General features: G+C 47.4%; 1 protein-coding gene across 1 annotated transcript in view; it reads right to left on the bottom strand.

Moving 5' to 3' along the window:
* ATP6V0A4 (ATPase H+ transporting V0 subunit a4) overlaps positions 1-16,151 on the bottom strand; it is a 71,551-nt gene that overhangs the window by 24,203 nt on the left and 31,197 nt on the right. Inside the window, exons 11-16 of the mRNA XM_082693973.1 lie at positions 13,766-14,143; positions 11,102-11,252; positions 9,896-10,035; positions 8,081-8,238; positions 4,952-5,045; positions 1,078-1,196 (exon numbers count right to left, since the gene is read on the bottom strand). Of these exons, the coding sequence (XP_082550099.1) occupies positions 1,078-1,196; positions 4,952-5,045; positions 8,081-8,238; positions 9,896-10,035; positions 11,102-11,252; positions 13,766-14,143 (1,040 nt within the window). The remainder of the gene's footprint in view (positions 1-1,077; positions 1,197-4,951; positions 5,046-8,080; positions 8,239-9,895; positions 10,036-11,101; positions 11,253-13,765; positions 14,144-16,151) is intronic.

Genomic DNA, 16,151 nt, shown 5'->3' with positions numbered 1-16,151 from the left:
CACTCATCCATTGACAGATTGTCTGTGGCAGCTTTCAAGCTCCAACATCAGGACTGGGTAGTTGTGACAGAGATAGTCTGGCCTCCAGAGCCTAAAATATTTATTCTCTGGCCCTCTAGAGAAAAAGTTTGGCCGCTCATGCTCTAAGATACAGAGAGAGTCCCACAAAGCGAAATTGAGGGGCCCCAAGTTAAAATGTCAGAAAAGGCCCCCACTCCCTTTGCTAATTGCAAGAGTTCTCTGAGGGAAAAGGGAGATCTCACGATAAAACAGGATTCCTGCATCATTGAGGCCAGCCTGACACACAATGAAAGCAAGGACAGACTGTTCCGGAAAATACTTTCCGGGACCACCTCTCATTTAATTCTCACGGCCCTTTCGGGGAGGCAATGGTACCAGGGTCACTGGTCACTAGCTGTCACTAGTTGACTCATGAACTGTATCTGACTTTTCGAGTAGATCTGCACTGGTGTGGGCTTTCCGGTCAGAGGGCACCATGGGGCTGGCTCTGGCCAATGGAACAGAAGCAGTCTGGGTCCCTTCCGAGGGGAAGCTTAAGAGTTCATGCGTGATTGACTCTTTCCATGTTTTCATACATTAACACCTTTAGAAAAATCGGTTTGAGAAGTATTCCGAGATAGTCCAAGCAAGAAGCTGCTGTCCTTTGAAAGAAATGACATCGTAGAGGACTGAGACTCTGAGGGCAGGTTGGCCCAAAGCTACTTATGTCTCCATTTGCCCTCTGGTGGGAGCTAATCCTGAAGATGGCAGTGACTGAGGCCTTTCAGGTTGGGGGACACAAGGTGGTATGGGTTTGCCAGTCTGTTTCTGGACCCTCAAATATTTCAGAGGTGTAAAGTGCCTCTCTACTGGAGTGACCCAGCTCAGGAAAAACAGAGGTCCCACTTCTGCCAAACCAGCTTGTCCTGGCTCAAGCCAAGACACGTGGCAAAGCCTTCCCCATAGGAAGAAGAAAACTCTTGCACAAAAGGATGTGGGGCCACACAGGTGGCTCTGTCACTGCTCCTCAATGACAGGGTCAGACCAACAGGCAGCAAGTTAATCATGAAAACTTACATGTGATTGAAAAGGCTGAGAATGACACCAAAAACCATCTGGACAATTCCCAGGATAACTGACATCTTCATTTTGTAAGAGTTCAAGAATGTTAGTTTGTTTGAAGCCAAGTTCCAAATCTGGATGGGAAACATGACAAGAACTGCATGAGACCGGAGTCTGGAAGTTCTGTCAGGAGTGACAGCAGGACTTCTCCTGAGGAAGTCACTGTAGGAACCACGTTTTCAAATTTCGATCCCATTTAACGCATGCATTTTAGACTCAGAAAAGGAAAAAGAAGAAACCCCTCATCAACGCAACTCTAAAGACAAATGTGTCAGAACCATCAGGGCCATTCGTGAATAGCCAGTGGCCGGAAAAAAGAAAATCCTGCATGAGTTTTCCTCCTAAGGGAAAAGACATTCTGACACATTGTGGGGAGCTCTCACACTTGCCTCAGGTCCACTTCTTAGTGGTGGAGATTTCTGGCCCATGAATGTTTCCAGTTTCTTCTTGGTAACACCACCTTTTACTGTGAATGTAGTGCTTCACATTACAAAGCATTTTCCTGGGTCCATCTCAAGAAGCCACTCTTATAGCCAATATGTATTAACACTATGGACAAGACATGGTCCCTGCCTTCTCCACGGTCCCTGTTTTAAACAGAGCTGCCAGGCTTGCAAAGAGAGGGACACATGTCCCTGTCCTCCTGACAAGACTGACATAGAGCAAGCACTCAGAGGGAGGCTCAGGGGCTGGTCAGGTTTCCACGCTCGCTAATGGCCCCATGGTCTCCACTTCCCCTCCAATGTAAATGGTTCAAGTCTTTGCTCTCACTCCTAACCCCTCCTCAACTCTAGACACATCCCCAGGCCTCCTGCTGGATATGTCCTAAGGGTCTGCTATACTGCACCTCAAAGGTAACAGAGCCAGGAAGGTCATCTCATTCTCCCTCCTACAATAACTTCCTCCTCCGAACTCCTTTGCTTCTGTTAAGGGCTCAAAGCCCTCCTGGGCACAGTGCGAATGTACCCTGCCCCTACCCCAGGTACACATACAGGCAGGAACCATATCTCACTGATTCTCTCTTTACAATGTCCTGAGCAGCTGCCAGCCAGTCAACCACCAAGAAGGCTGCCAGGAAGGCAGGCAAAGGATCTCCAGTAACAGGTGCCCAGACACCAGAGGCATCTTCTCTACCTCCCCCATCTGCCTGGCATTTCAGCACCCCCAGGCCTGCCCTCCAGCCTCTGCTTTTCCCTTTGCTTGCCTGCTTGCCCAGTCCCTGCGGGATCACTCAACATGGTTAGGACCCATTTACCAGCACACTGTAGACCCAGCCAAATCTGATAAACTTAAAATTAAGTACCAGACATCTACTAAGCTCTTTAAATGTACTATCATTTAATTCTAACAAAAACCCTATGATATAAACATAAATATTCCCCTTTTACACATAAGAGAATTTTATCTCAGTCTTGGGGAGATTGAGTTCTTTACTCATCAAAGGAAGAAATACTATTACAGCAAATGGGGTATCGACCCTACTTACGGACCAAAGTCTGTTCTGGGTGTTTTATGCATAAAAGTCATTTACTCTTTTGAGCAACCCAGTGAGTTAGAGCTGTTGTCATACCTATTTTGTAGATGAGGAAACAGAGGTGCAGTAGAGACACAGAGGTGTTAACTTGCTCAAAACCATAGCAAGGAAATAGAAAAGGCAAGATCTATACACAGGCTGTCTGACCCAAGAGCATAGGCCATTTTGTTATGTTCATTTATTACAAAATGTCTACAAACACTTTTACAAAGACAGCCAAATATTTTGTGATTTGATGCTCAAAAAAGGTGTTGCACACAGTCAATAAATGCACCTGTAGAGGTTTACATTATGTGAAAAATCCAACCCCTCATTAATAGAAGTGAGTGCTGGGCCACCTGGGTGGCTCAATCCTTTGAGTAACCAACTCTTGGTTTGGGCTCAAGGCATGATCTCCGGGTCATGAGATCGAACCCCAGGTAGGGCTTCACGCTCAGCAAGACATCTGCTTGAGCTCCTCTCCCTCTGCCCCTCCCCCTGCTTGCACATGTGTGCTCTCTTTCTAAAATGAAAAAAATAAATCTTTGGGCACCTGGCTGGCTCAGTCGGTTAAGCATCTGCCTTCAGCTCAGTTCATGATCCCAAGGTCCTGAGTCAAGTTCCCAAGTCCCGTGTCAGGTTCCCTGCTTGGTGGGGAGTCTGCTTCTCCCTCCCCCTCTCCCTCTCGCCCTCAACTTGTGCTCTCTCTCCCTCTCAAATGAATAAATAAAATCTTTTAAAAAAAGGTTTTTTTTAATATGTAAGTGCTAACAGAGACACAGAAATGTTCTGTTATCTCTGGGGGAACAGAATTTCCAGAACAGGAGAGAGAACTCTCTCTTTTTTATACTATTTTGTATTTATTGGATTTTTAATCTCATGTATGCCTTGTTTTATAATAAAAAGACCAGAAATCTCAAAAATGTCAAAAATCAATGCTACTAGGAAAAAAGCGAATCCTTCTCAACCTCCCACTTCGCTTCCACTTTTCCCCTTTTTCCTGCCTAACAGGTGGGCAGATGACAAAACCGCTTTCCTGATGGACACCGGAGCCCAGTGTGTTCTGAGCCGTGACGATGCCGTCCTTTGTCTGAGGAGCAGAACCAGGCAGGCAGGATCTGCTGATGAGTCAGGGGTGGGCTGGGAAGCGAAGAGAGGACAGTAGTGGCAAAGAGTTTCAAAGCCAAGGAAGGTCGACCAGATCCTAGGATCCGCCCACTCTGGACCCCTCCACACCACACTCCCCCACCCCCCTGCCCCGGCTAATCATGGAATTCCTTGGACCACAGACAAAGTCTTTCAGTCCACAAAAATAACAACTTGTGTTCGTTTTTGGCACTTGCAGTTCACAAGCTTTCAAGGACTTTACCTCTGGGGATGGCGCTTACGATGCGAGCGCCTCCGAGTGCAAAGTACAAACAAATCCTGGGTGATACTTTGTGTCTTCCTAAGGGAAGGGAGGCAGACAAGCCCTGCGGAGGACTCGGGGAAACTGAAGAGACCACCCATAGATAGGAGAGTATAGTTTTAGGGCCGGTACTGTTTATTCTTAACTGTCAGCAACCAAAACCAAGGTCCCGAGATCTCTCCCACAAAGAGGGCTTAGAAGAAACATTTATTGAGCGCATCTGCCAAGTTCGAGTCTGGCCTGCTCAAGCTCATCTGGGGCACAAGGCTGCCACCTGGTGGCAGTTATGCGCCGGGCCATCAGGCGTACAGGGCTTCAAGCTAACAGGCTTGGGAGCCTTCTCGAAATCCCTCTATATCTAAAAGGCTACGCGAGGAAGCGCCTCTTTGTTTCGCTTGGCTCAAATCCAACTGAGATAGCTATAACCACCATGCAAAAGTTAACGCACCCCTTTTCTTTTTTAAACTTATATCAATTCTAGGCGATAAAATAAAGCAAAAATAAGAGCAAATCCACACTTTCCTAGGAAAAGGGAGACGTTATTCACGGCAAGAAAATGCCAGAGTAGGCAACTTGACTAGGATGCTAAATGACTCCTCTAACAGGTATACTTTCCAGGCAACCAAGGGCCTTTGAAAGAAGCAATCATTAACCACCAGGGGTATAAATCATCAGACAAAGATGTTTGAGCAACTATATGGAAAATGACCCAGGGGCTAGGGAAAGGGTAAAGGTAGGACACTTACCTACCTCCTGCTCAGTGTCATAAAACCCTCAGCATGTGTAATTCTATCTCGGCGTAAATTTGTTGATTCTACAGCCGCGGGCACTTTCTTCTCCTCTACCTAGAGATCTTCTCGGCAAGACATTTTACATGATAAATATTTAACCCAAGAAGACATTATTACCGGATCAATCCCAAATGGGTACGGATTTCCAGAGTACACTCCCGGAATGGCTGGGTCCAGCTGTAAATACGGATTTGTTTCCATTACGTGTGTGCTACAGAGGGAGAAAGGAAAAATAAAAACAAAACCAGTGATCAACCGGAGGTAGAAAAAGTATACGATAGTGTCCTGGGTCATGAACTTGTAAGCCAATCAAACCCACACTGTTGGTGCAACTCCCCCTTTGGCTCATTCAATCATTCCATGAGTGGCCACTGTGGGCCAAGGATCGTGCTGGGTGAAGCTACAGACATTACCGACTGGCCCCTGAGACGCTTCACGGTCTGAGTCGCCAAAGGGCTCCTACCCCACTGGAGTATTGTAAAAAATCATAAATAAATAAATAATAATAGTTAAACCACATCAGAAAATAAGTCAGGCCAGGGATGAAGGAGCACAGAGGAAACAAATCTCAGCCCAAGGACAAGCCTGCAAAACCTCCCGAGAGAGCACGTGGGCTCATCCTGGAGGAATGAACTGGCTTTCACCCATGGGCCCTCATCTCTGTGAAACTTAGCTCTCAAAAGTTGTGGTCCATTGAATGCCCTTTTTTTTTTCTTTTTAAGATTTTAATTATTTATTTGACAGAGAGAGATCACAAGTAGGCAGAGAGGCAGGCAGAGAGAGAGAGGGGAAGCAGGTTCCCCACTGTACAGAGAGCCCGATGCGGGGCTTGATCCCAGGACCCTGAGATCATGATCTGAGCCAAAGGCAGAGGCTTACCCCCACTGAGCCACCCAGGCGCCCCCCATTGAATGCCTTTAAATCAGTCTCCAGACTTGGCTCAGAAGCATGAACATTAGTGGGTAGGGATTTCTTACTCTCTCTGCAAGGGGGGGCAGGGTGTGTGTGTGTGTGTGTGTGTGTGTGTGTGTGTGTGTGTGTGTGTGTGTTTAACAGAACACACGTCTACAGAGGGGCCAAGAAGGAGTAGTGAAATGATGAGGAACAGAGTTTTGGCAACTTTGCAGGGCTACCTAGAGAGACTCCCTCCCTCCTCCAGCTGAGGCGCTAGAGGGCGTCAGAGAGCAGCCGGGGATCCGGAAGCCTGATCAAGCCGCTCAGCCCCTCCAGATGCGTGGAAGCAGCTGTACCCACTGGCCATCTCAGACTCGCACCCTCCGATGCCCCACCCCCTCCCCACCCCACGCTAATGGCATGCCTCAGGGCAAATGGTTGCACTGAACTGGCAGAGACTTGTTTGTGTGTGGACAAAGAAGAATGTCACCCTGGATGAGAGCCGATGGCGAAGTCACGTTATCTGCTGTTGAACGTAAACAAGTTCACAGAACACCAACATCAGACAGAGCCATCCTGGGACCAGGCTGGATCCAGACACAAACAAGACTAGTCCTCAATCATATGTGATATCAAAATATGGACATAGAAAAGCAAGGACAATGCCCAAACCACAAAAATGACCAAATGTTGCCCTCCTGCTCTGGGGAGCCAGCCCTGGGAAGCCCCTTCCCACGCCCCTTGTTGAGTGGCTCAAGCCCTCCATTGGTCCACCCCATCCCCTGAGTCAATAAATTCGGTGTCCGGGACGACGGCAGGCTTCTGGTGGTCTTGGGCTGATGAGCATGGTGCCAGTGCCCCTAGGCAGGTGTCAGGGAAAGCAAGCCCAAGACCTGGCTTGTGACTGGTGACCGAAATTAGCTTGCTCCGTCCTCTACCGTTCTGATGGATGACGGTAATTCTCGTGTGTCTCTCGGTCAATGAGGTCCCGCTTCACACAGTCAGTGCCTGGGCATGTGGAGGAGCAGCCCTCAGACTGGGCTTGGAGTCCAGGAGCACTGAATTGAGCCGGAGATCATTCATACGTGCATAAAAGAACATTCCAGGGGCGCCTGGGTGGCTCAGTGGGTTAAGCCTCTGCCTTCAGCTCAGGTCATGATCCCAGGGTCCTGGGATCAAGCCCGGCATCCAGCTCTCTGCACAGCAGGGAGCCTGCTTCCCCTCTCTCTCTCTGCCTGCCTCTCTGCCTACTATGATCTCTCTCCGTCTGTCAAATAAATAAATAAAATCTTTTAAACAAAGAAAAAGAAAAAGAATATTCCAGCCCACATTTGCAGAGTGACAAAAACCAGTTGACTCAGACCTCTCCCAGTCACACTCCTGGGCAAATGAGATTTCATATTGGTGGTTTGGTGAAATGATGCTGATTCAACAAGTTTCAGAGCCCATCGTTATGCATAGGAATTTTAATCTAAAGAGCAAAACTAAGTAATCTGCCTTTAAGTCTATGAAAGCTTTGTTCTCCTAGGTATCTCATCAGGGCGCTAATCGTAAAACAAAAACAAAAACAAAAACCCTTGTTAATATAGCCATCTGTAATTCTGGGAAATGTCTTAATCTTCATTTTAATTCATATATTGTTTGTTTAACATTCCTGTCCTCCGCTGCAAGGAACTTAGACCCAGCAGAGAAGCTAAAGAGACACACTGACCCTCCATGACACAGCCATCCACACTCTTACCATCCATCCCAGCTGTGGTTTATGGGCATCGAGAGAGCTCCCAGGTCTCTCTCTTCTGCACCCATGTCCTCACCAGCTACCCCCACCCCCACCCATGCCGCCCTACCCGCCCTCCTCACCGCGTCACCCATCAGGCAAACACAGGGAACCACTTTTGCAAAACTAGCCATACCCTCCTTTGCTTTTGATGTTGAATCAAGCTGCTCTGAAGCTGTCAAAAAAAAATGCCCTTCAGGTGAGTCTGGGGCCTTGAACATGGGGAACCAATAATTCATATAGTTCAACACCCACATAAGCCTTCTGTCCTCAGCACCTAGATGCCCTAATTTCACTGTTTTCAATTCTTTGCCAGAACAAGGCCTGCTTCAAAGCCTCCTTCTCCTCTGGGGAATTGGTTTCTGTAACTGATACCAAGATGCCCCATTTTTATCTGCTCTACCATTAGCTTTCACGGTAACACTGTGAACTCCATGCTATAGAGTTCATTGAAATTTTAAAAACTATTTCCATGTTTTACAGTTACCAGTAAAGTTACTGAGGGGTGGGTTTGAGGTCTCTCACTCTTTGTTGCCACTGAGGTCCCCCGGACCCATGTCAGCCTATAAACTTACTTCCACGTGCCGTTTCTGAACATGGGCCGGACACTCCAAGAAGAGCCAAAGATGTTGAGAGACTTGGAGAAGCAGTCGTTGTAAATCAAGCCCGTGTAGATGGAGAAGATACCCATGAGGAGAATCAGATAGCGTCCATGGAAGAAGGTGTTCCAGATCTGGCCTCAGGGAGACAGAGAAGATGACAGTCAATGGGGTTGGCAGCAGACCCCAGGGGTGGGATGTATGTCACCAGATGTCTCCAGCACCACCAGAAATAGCCTTGGCAAGGTATGCAGGCCCTACACAGAGGGGCCATGGGACAAGTGATCCAAATGGAGCACACACATCATTTTCCGGAGCTTCTATCTATGAATCGGGAAAGTCCTAGACTGGAAATTGTTATTATAGAAGCAAAGCCATATAAGCCCCATATTCTTGAAGTGATTGTTGGTTAGGAAACATAACTGAGGCACAAGCTGAGGCCTCACGTGTCAGAGAAGGGACATGACAGTGGGCAGCCATTGTCTCAAGTGCTTCTAGAAGACAAGCGCAGAGCAGGACTCATATGGCGGCTCAGTTTCACAGCAACTCAAATCCACACTCATTTTGGGTCTTGTCATTGAAAAATCGAGTCTCTGTCTAAGCACATTCACTAGGAAGACTCAAGTGCTTTCTATAATATGGAATGATGTGGGTTGATCATTCTCAGACCTATTAAAGTGTATCTTTGGGATGTCAAATATTTATTATAGGCAACTACAGTTGTTAAAATGCTGGTCATGCAGAACTCTACTGGCCAGCGGTGGATTTTCCCACAAAGCTTGCTGATGATTAACCCACTGTGACATCACTGAACTAGCTCTAGTTAAGACAACTTGTAATAAAAGTTTGCAGATATTCTTAAAATGCAGAACACAACTAAAGGCATGTTTCTAGCTTATAAAATGGATTACAGTGAACATAATGTGACCATAACTAATTACCTTTGAAAGACTGTAGACTCTTGAGTTGTCTCAACCTTCACAACACAGACAAGTCACTTCACAATAGGTATGGACACTTCAAGTGTCAAAGGGAAGATGCAATGTTCAGGGTTTCTTGGTGTTTCATAAGAACACTGGTCATGGACTGATTGCAGGAGAAGGCCTCGGCCATGAAAAAAATATTTGTGGTTTGTTTTTTTTTTTTAGAGAGATAGAGAGTGTGCACACTAGGAAGTGGGAGACAGAGAATCCCATAGAGTGCAGAGCCCAACGTGGGGCTCAATCCCAGGACCCTGAGATCATGTCCGAGCTGAAATCAAGAGTCAGACCCCCAAATGGCTGTACCAACAAGGTGCCCTAGGAAAAGTATTTGTGGTATTAAAAAAAAAAGAAGAAGAAGAAGACCACAAATTAATATGCACTATTTGATCTCAGTTTTAAAAAACTGTGTACAAGCACAGAAAAAATTGGAATGATACATAAAAACATTGGTTGTGATTTTCTCTAGGTAGTTAAATTATTGTAATTTTCCCAATTTTTAAAAATAAACATATATTGCTTTTATAATCAGAGGGGAAAAAATCAACGTTAGGGGGAAAAACTTAAAAATGAGATCAATGCCTTGTCAAGCAATGTACAAAAACCAAAAATTCTTAAAGGAACCGCACCACACCAGCCCAAGTATTGAGCTTTGGACAGGAATTTCTGTGTTATATCTTGGCCCTTTTCTACTCTCTATCTTCTGCTTTTCGTAAAATATGTTGTTTCTATGGTGAAAGCAATATACACATTTTTCATATTCTACCTATTACCTCGAGGAAATGAGGCAAGATATTCAGTGGACACCCACCTCGTTGTTCGTCTTCTGGGAGAGCAAGTGTCTCTCATTCAGGACCATCCAAAGGGCTGCCAGTAGCATCACGATCCCATGACCACAGTCTCCAAACATCACGGCAAACAGGAAGGGGAAAGTGATGATGGTATAGGGAGCTGTAGAAGCGAGACCCACAACGGCCTGAGTCCTTCCCACAGCCGCTGCATCCCCATCAAAGATCTGTCCATCACGTCCCATGCCACACAATCTGGTTCCCCTGGAGCTTTCTGGTTTTGTCTTCCCTCCCCATCCCCAACCCCAGTGCTTGCTTAGCTCCCACGTACATCAGCTCATTGATAAGTAAGCATTATTATTGCCCATTTACAAAGGAGCTGAGTTTTCAAGATCACAAAATTTAATGGGATTTAAAACCAGTGTCCTGAGCGGTGGGCGGTGGGCACTTGGTGGCTCTGTTGGCTAAGGGTCCAACTCTGGATTTCAGCTCAGGTCATGATCTCAGGCTGGTGAGATCAAGCCTGGAGTCAGGCTGGGCATGGAGCCTGCTTAGGAGTCTCGATACCGCCCTCTCCCTCCCTCCCTCCTGCCTGCTCTAAAAAAATAAACAATAAAACCCCTTTTCTGTCTCTGAGTGTTTTGTATACTGTTCCACTACCATTTTTGGTCTGTTTCTCCAGCATTCACATGCACCAGGCACTTCGAGCAGTCACTCACAAAATACTCAACCTATGGGGCCCCTGCATTACAGGTCACAAGATTAGGACACAGGCTGGAGGAGAAGAGCGTTGTAGACGACATGGCTGAAGGGCAGCTGGTCTACCCCTTTGTTTTTACAGACCAGGCAACCAACATCACATAGTTTATAGCACTAAGAATCCAGTCTTCTGATTCCAAGTCCTGTGTGTTCTCATCACACCCACAAAACAGCTACACGTCTGTGAAGATGGCGAGACATGACCCTCATTGAATTGATAAGGGAAAAAGAACTGAACTTGACTGCCTAGTCGGGGTATGGTTTAAGGGAGAGCAGGTGAAATCTTGACAAAGAACAAAGCTTTCACTAAACGCCGCTAATGCAAGACAACACAGGACATCGGCGAGCGAAACAAGATTGTAGGGATGTCACACTTATAAGCAATTCACCTCCTCTGCCACCCGAGAGGTCAATCTTACCCACTTTTCATTTTCAAGCTGTCCCATTATTCAATGCATCAGACCTTTTACCTGGGTTTATTTCCCGGTAACTGCCCACACCATATGCATCTACGATATTCTGGAAGCCGGCCGTGAATTTATTAGTCCTGTTAAATGTGGGAGGAGCTGTTTTAGATTGCACTGTGGTCAGGATGGGGACCATGGAGGAGCCGCTTAGTTCCTACAAAAAACATAGACAAAAATGTAAGAAAGAGAGCTTTGAGCTGAGCGTCAACACACGGATCACAGTCTGATTCGCGCCATCCTTTAAAGGTGAACTTGGGACAATTTCTTGACCTCTGTGAGACCCATGACCACATCTATAACAGTGAAAACCTTCCTAATACTTAACTAATTTATCCGACAGGAGAGTCGTCAAAGCAAGTAGAGTTCTGGCCATTCCCATTCTCCTGCTCCTGCAAGTGGACCTGTTGAGTGCAGTTCTGGGTCCTCTACTTTTCTGTTCTCTCTGCTCATTCCCTCAAGAGTTTACCCATTTTCCTAATTCTGCCCCATTGTTCCAAATGGCCCTGACCCTCCTCTGAATTCTGCTTTAACTACCTGCCCAGGCTTTCAAATTCTCATGGCTCAGCAAACCCACAGAACCCAGGAGCCTAACACCAAACTCAACAACTTGCCGCAAAGGCCTCAATGTTCCTTCAGCAGACTCCGTTTTCCAGATCCCTGAGCCTCTGGAGTCCTCAGACGTGTCCCTTCTCCTGGTTCAATCACTCCGTGCATCGATCACCAAATCTTGCTGCGTGTCCCTTCCAAGTCTCTCTTCTTCTTGCTCCCATCCCTACCAGCCGAGCCCCCAGCCTTTCCGTCCTCCTCCGCCTCTCTCCCTTCCATGTATCCTACCCCTCAGACAGCGCAATCCTTCTTTGAGAAGAGAAAACAGAGAAGACTGCTCCAGTCAAGCTACCCTCCTACACAAAAACCTTCCAAGGCCTCTTATTACCTAAAGAATGAAATCAAAACTCTTCAGTTTTGCAATCAAGACTTCTTCCCAATATTGACTTAGACTCTCTGCGCACCCCCACCCCCATCCTACCTTTCTACAATGCAAACTGGATTGGGTCGCTCCAGCATGGGAATAAAACCAGACGTCTTATGCCACTAGAAGTCCTTCAGGACCATGCCGCAGCCTCTCCCTGATCTTCCTCCCATTCTTTAAGCTCTACCCTCTCTCCAGCCCGTGACCTTCAGGTGGTGACCTGCTCACTGATCACCCTTCCATGGTTCAGCCCAGACACCACTTCCTCCATGAAGCACCACTACCCTTCCCAGTCTGAGTGACGTGCTCTTCTTAAGTGCCCCATTTGGGTCATTATTGGAGTATGATATGGGGACATTCAAATCCTGCCTCCTGGCTCCAGAACCAGGATCAAGTTCCTTCTACTTTCTGTGCCTCAGTTTCCTCATTGTACAACGGGGATAAAGGTAGCCCCCAGCTCCTAATCCAATCCCATCTCAAGGCCTTTACTTTCAGACCCTCCACCTGGAAAGCTCTCCCCCCTACCCCGCTGCCCACTCTTGCTCCAAGCCCCCTGCTCGGAGGGGCCCTCTCCAGTTACAGCCCTCGAATGGTATTAGGTACAGCCCTCAAATGGTATTATAGGACTTAAAACTCCAAGGGCTACCTTGACATCTTCAAGTCTCACAGGGTCCCAAAGGCCAAACCATGAGTTCCTCTGCCCTCGCGGGATTTGCCAGCCACCAAGCAGGAAGGGCTCCCCACCCATGGCCAGACCAGCTGCACCCTGCCTAGTCCTCCAGCTCCCTGCCACCCCAGAAATGTACTCAAAAAATCTCCTCACGTCCTTGCACGGAAACGAGGGCCACTTCTTCTTGTAGGAGGCCGTCCCGCATCACCCCTGCTGGCTCATTCTGCCCCCAGTGCAAGCCCCAAGTACAACCTCCATGTGGCCCTCTGCAGCATGTGGTGTCCTCCTCCCTTTGGCTCTAAGTGTATGTGACTCACCAGCTTCTGCCAGTCTCATGTGTCCAGGAATGGGTGGTATGTGCTTGGCCATTGGAGACACCATTCCCTTCTTCCCCAACAGGGTGAGTAGGTGATCAGAGCAAAGCCTCCCTCCCCACCCCATCCTCCCCTGTCCCCCGCTTTACTGCCTGCTCACCACCATTGCTGCCTGAAATCACATTAGTTATGGATATGCTTACTATCTGTCTTCCTTTCTAGAAGGTCTGTTGGAGAAGGGTCTTATCCTGCCCGCACAGCCCTAGATCTGTTCCTGGGACACAATGACCATCAGCAGAGGTGAAGGATGAAGGTTGTGACCTCTACTAGTGCTGAGCACAGGTGTGGGCACACAGCGAGCACAGGTGTCTGGTTATTGGTCTTCCCAGCCAGGCTGTGACCTTCGTGAGGGAACGGACGGACCCACAGCGCATGGACTGTGGAATCTACAGTCACAACCTGCAGAGTGACTGGCACCTCCATGTCCAATATGCATTTGCTGAAGATCAAAGAAACGTTGACTATTGGCCTGAAAAGGAATTTCTGATGGATGCCCAGGCCTGGACTAAGAACTGAAGATGCGTAGATGAGTGAGACTGTCCTTGGGAAGTTCACAGGACGTGGGAGGCTGAGAGCCTCTGAGTGCCTGAAGGGGCACTGCTGAAGCTGCACGTGACACATCCGTCCCCCTCCCTGCTCCTTCGGCCACTCACCATGCCTTGCTCCAACGCCCTCTTGATGCGCCCAGTGTCTGCCACCGGGAACCAGATCTCGGCGATGGCGCACTGCTGGGTGACGTCAATGTTGCACATGTTCAGGATGTGGTAAATGGCCTTCATCTTCTGCACTTTGATGGCCCAGGAGTGCCAGTTGGCAGCTGCTTCTTGCAGGAGGCGCTGGCGGTGAGACTCTGTTTGTGTGATGACCTGGACCGGCAGCAACACACAGAGAAACAAGGAACACTCACGCGGAGCTCTGGCACGGTGGCAAGATGGAAATCCTTGGCCATCTTGTCTCCTCCCGCCCCGGGCTCCCTCCTCTGGCCTGATGCCCTCCCCAATCGTCCACCTTCCTGAGCAGTTTATCTTCCCCTGTTGAGGTTAAAATGCGTGGGCAAAGACTGTATCTTCTTTTTCTTCTAAATTCCTTAGAGTACTATTTGTCCTGGATTGAACTGTGTCCCCCAAAAAGGATATTGAAGTCCTAACCCCTGATAACTATGAATGTGACCTTATTTGGAAACATGGTCTTTGCCGATGTAATTAACATGAGATCATACTGGAGTAGGGTGGGCCCTGACCAACACGGTTGGTGCCCTTATAAAAAATTTGTACATCTAGAGGTGCCAGGGTGGCTCAGCCAGTTAAGCATCTGACTCTTGGTCTCTGCTCCAATCTTGATCTCAGGGTTGTGAGTTCGAGCCCCATACCGGGTTCCATTAAAAAAAAAAAAAAAGTGGGGGCGCCTGGGTGGCTCAGTGGGTTAAAGCCTCTGCCTTCAGCCCAGGTCATGATCCCAGGGTCCTGGGATCGAGCCCTGCATCGGGCTCTCTGCTCGGCCGGGAGCCCACTTCTCCCCCATCTCTCTCTGCCTGCCTCTCTGCCTACTTGTGATCTCTGTCTGTCAAATAAATAAATAAAATCTTTTTTAAAAAAAGTAGAAATTTGGACATCTAGAGACACAAGGAAGAATGTTTTGTGTCATTCAGGCAGAGACTGGAGTGAGGTATCTACAAACCAAGGAACGCCAAGGATGGTCAACAACCACCAGACATGAGGGGGGTGTCTTATTCTATTCGGGCTGCTATCATACAACACCATACCAGGTGGCTTGAACAACAAAAATGTATTGTTCACAGTTCTGGAAGTTGGAAGTCTGTGATCAGGGTCTACTGTCATGGTGAGGCAAGGATCTTCTTGGGTTGCAGACTTCAAATTCTATCCTCATGTGGAAGAAGGGGCAAGCATGCTCTCTGGGGCCTCTTTTATCAGGACACTAATCCCATTCATGAGAGCTCTACCCTCATGACCTAATCACCTCCCAAAGGCCCCACCTCCAAAGATCATCGTCTGGAACATTAGGTTTACAACATATGAGTTTGGGAGTGAGGGTGACACGCATTGGGACCATAGCAGAACAAGGGAGGGAGGATCCCTTCCTAGAGCCTTCAGAAAAGAGGGGCTCTGCTAACACCTGGGGATTTCAGACTTTGACGCTCCAGAACTGTGAGAAAATAAATTTCTGTTGTTGTAAGCCTCCCAGTTTATGGTAATTTGTTACAGCAGCCCTCGGAAATTAATACATCTATCAAAATGCTTTATATGTATAATGTCTTCAGTAAATGGCCAGTGAATTAATGAAGGAGGAAATGGAAGAATTTGCCCACAGAGAATTTATTGAATGGGATTCATTTCTATTTAGTGCTACCAGTGTACCATCTCAGCATCTTCACCAGTGGTGCCCCAGGTCATATTCAATAGGAACATACGTGTGGAGTAACTTCTTTTCCTCATGAAACTCTCATAAAATCTAGTATGGAGTGTTTGGGGAAAGAAGTTCAAGGGTAATTGCGTCAGGGAACCACAATCTCCTTGACAAGTGACAAGGAAGGACTAGAGGGGATTAAGGAAATTAGGCATAGATTTTTCCGGGTAGGCAAAAATGTCTGTTATTCTAAGAGTTTCACAACACACACACACTCACACACCCCATCTCTAAAGATACTCCCTGAGGATCCAGAACAGTGCTAACAATTGATACAGTGGCCATGAACATTTTAAATTTAATTAAAATCAGTTAAAAATAAAACTCAGGGGGCACCTCAGTCAGTTAAGCATCTGACTGTTGATTTTGGTTCAGGTCACAATCTCAGGGTCATGAGATCAAGTCCTGCATCAGGCTCTGCACTGGGCGTGGAGCCTGCTTAAGATTTTCTCTCTCCTTCTTCCTTTTCCCCTCCCTACCTCTAAAAAAGAATTTAAAATAAAATAAAATAAAAATTCAGTCCCTCAGTTGCACTAGCCACATTTCAAGTGTTCTGTGATTACGTGGGGCTCGTGGGCACAGCACGGTGCTCGCAGGTTAGACAGCATGTCCACA

This window comes from Mustela nivalis, assembly GCF_964662115.1.
Source record: "Mustela nivalis genome assembly, chromosome: 12".
Classification (NCBI taxonomy): Eukaryota; Metazoa; Chordata; class Mammalia; order Carnivora; family Mustelidae; genus Mustela; species Mustela nivalis.
Note: the sequence above shows the minus strand (reverse complement) of the source record. Positions and strands in the feature narration are given on the sequence as shown.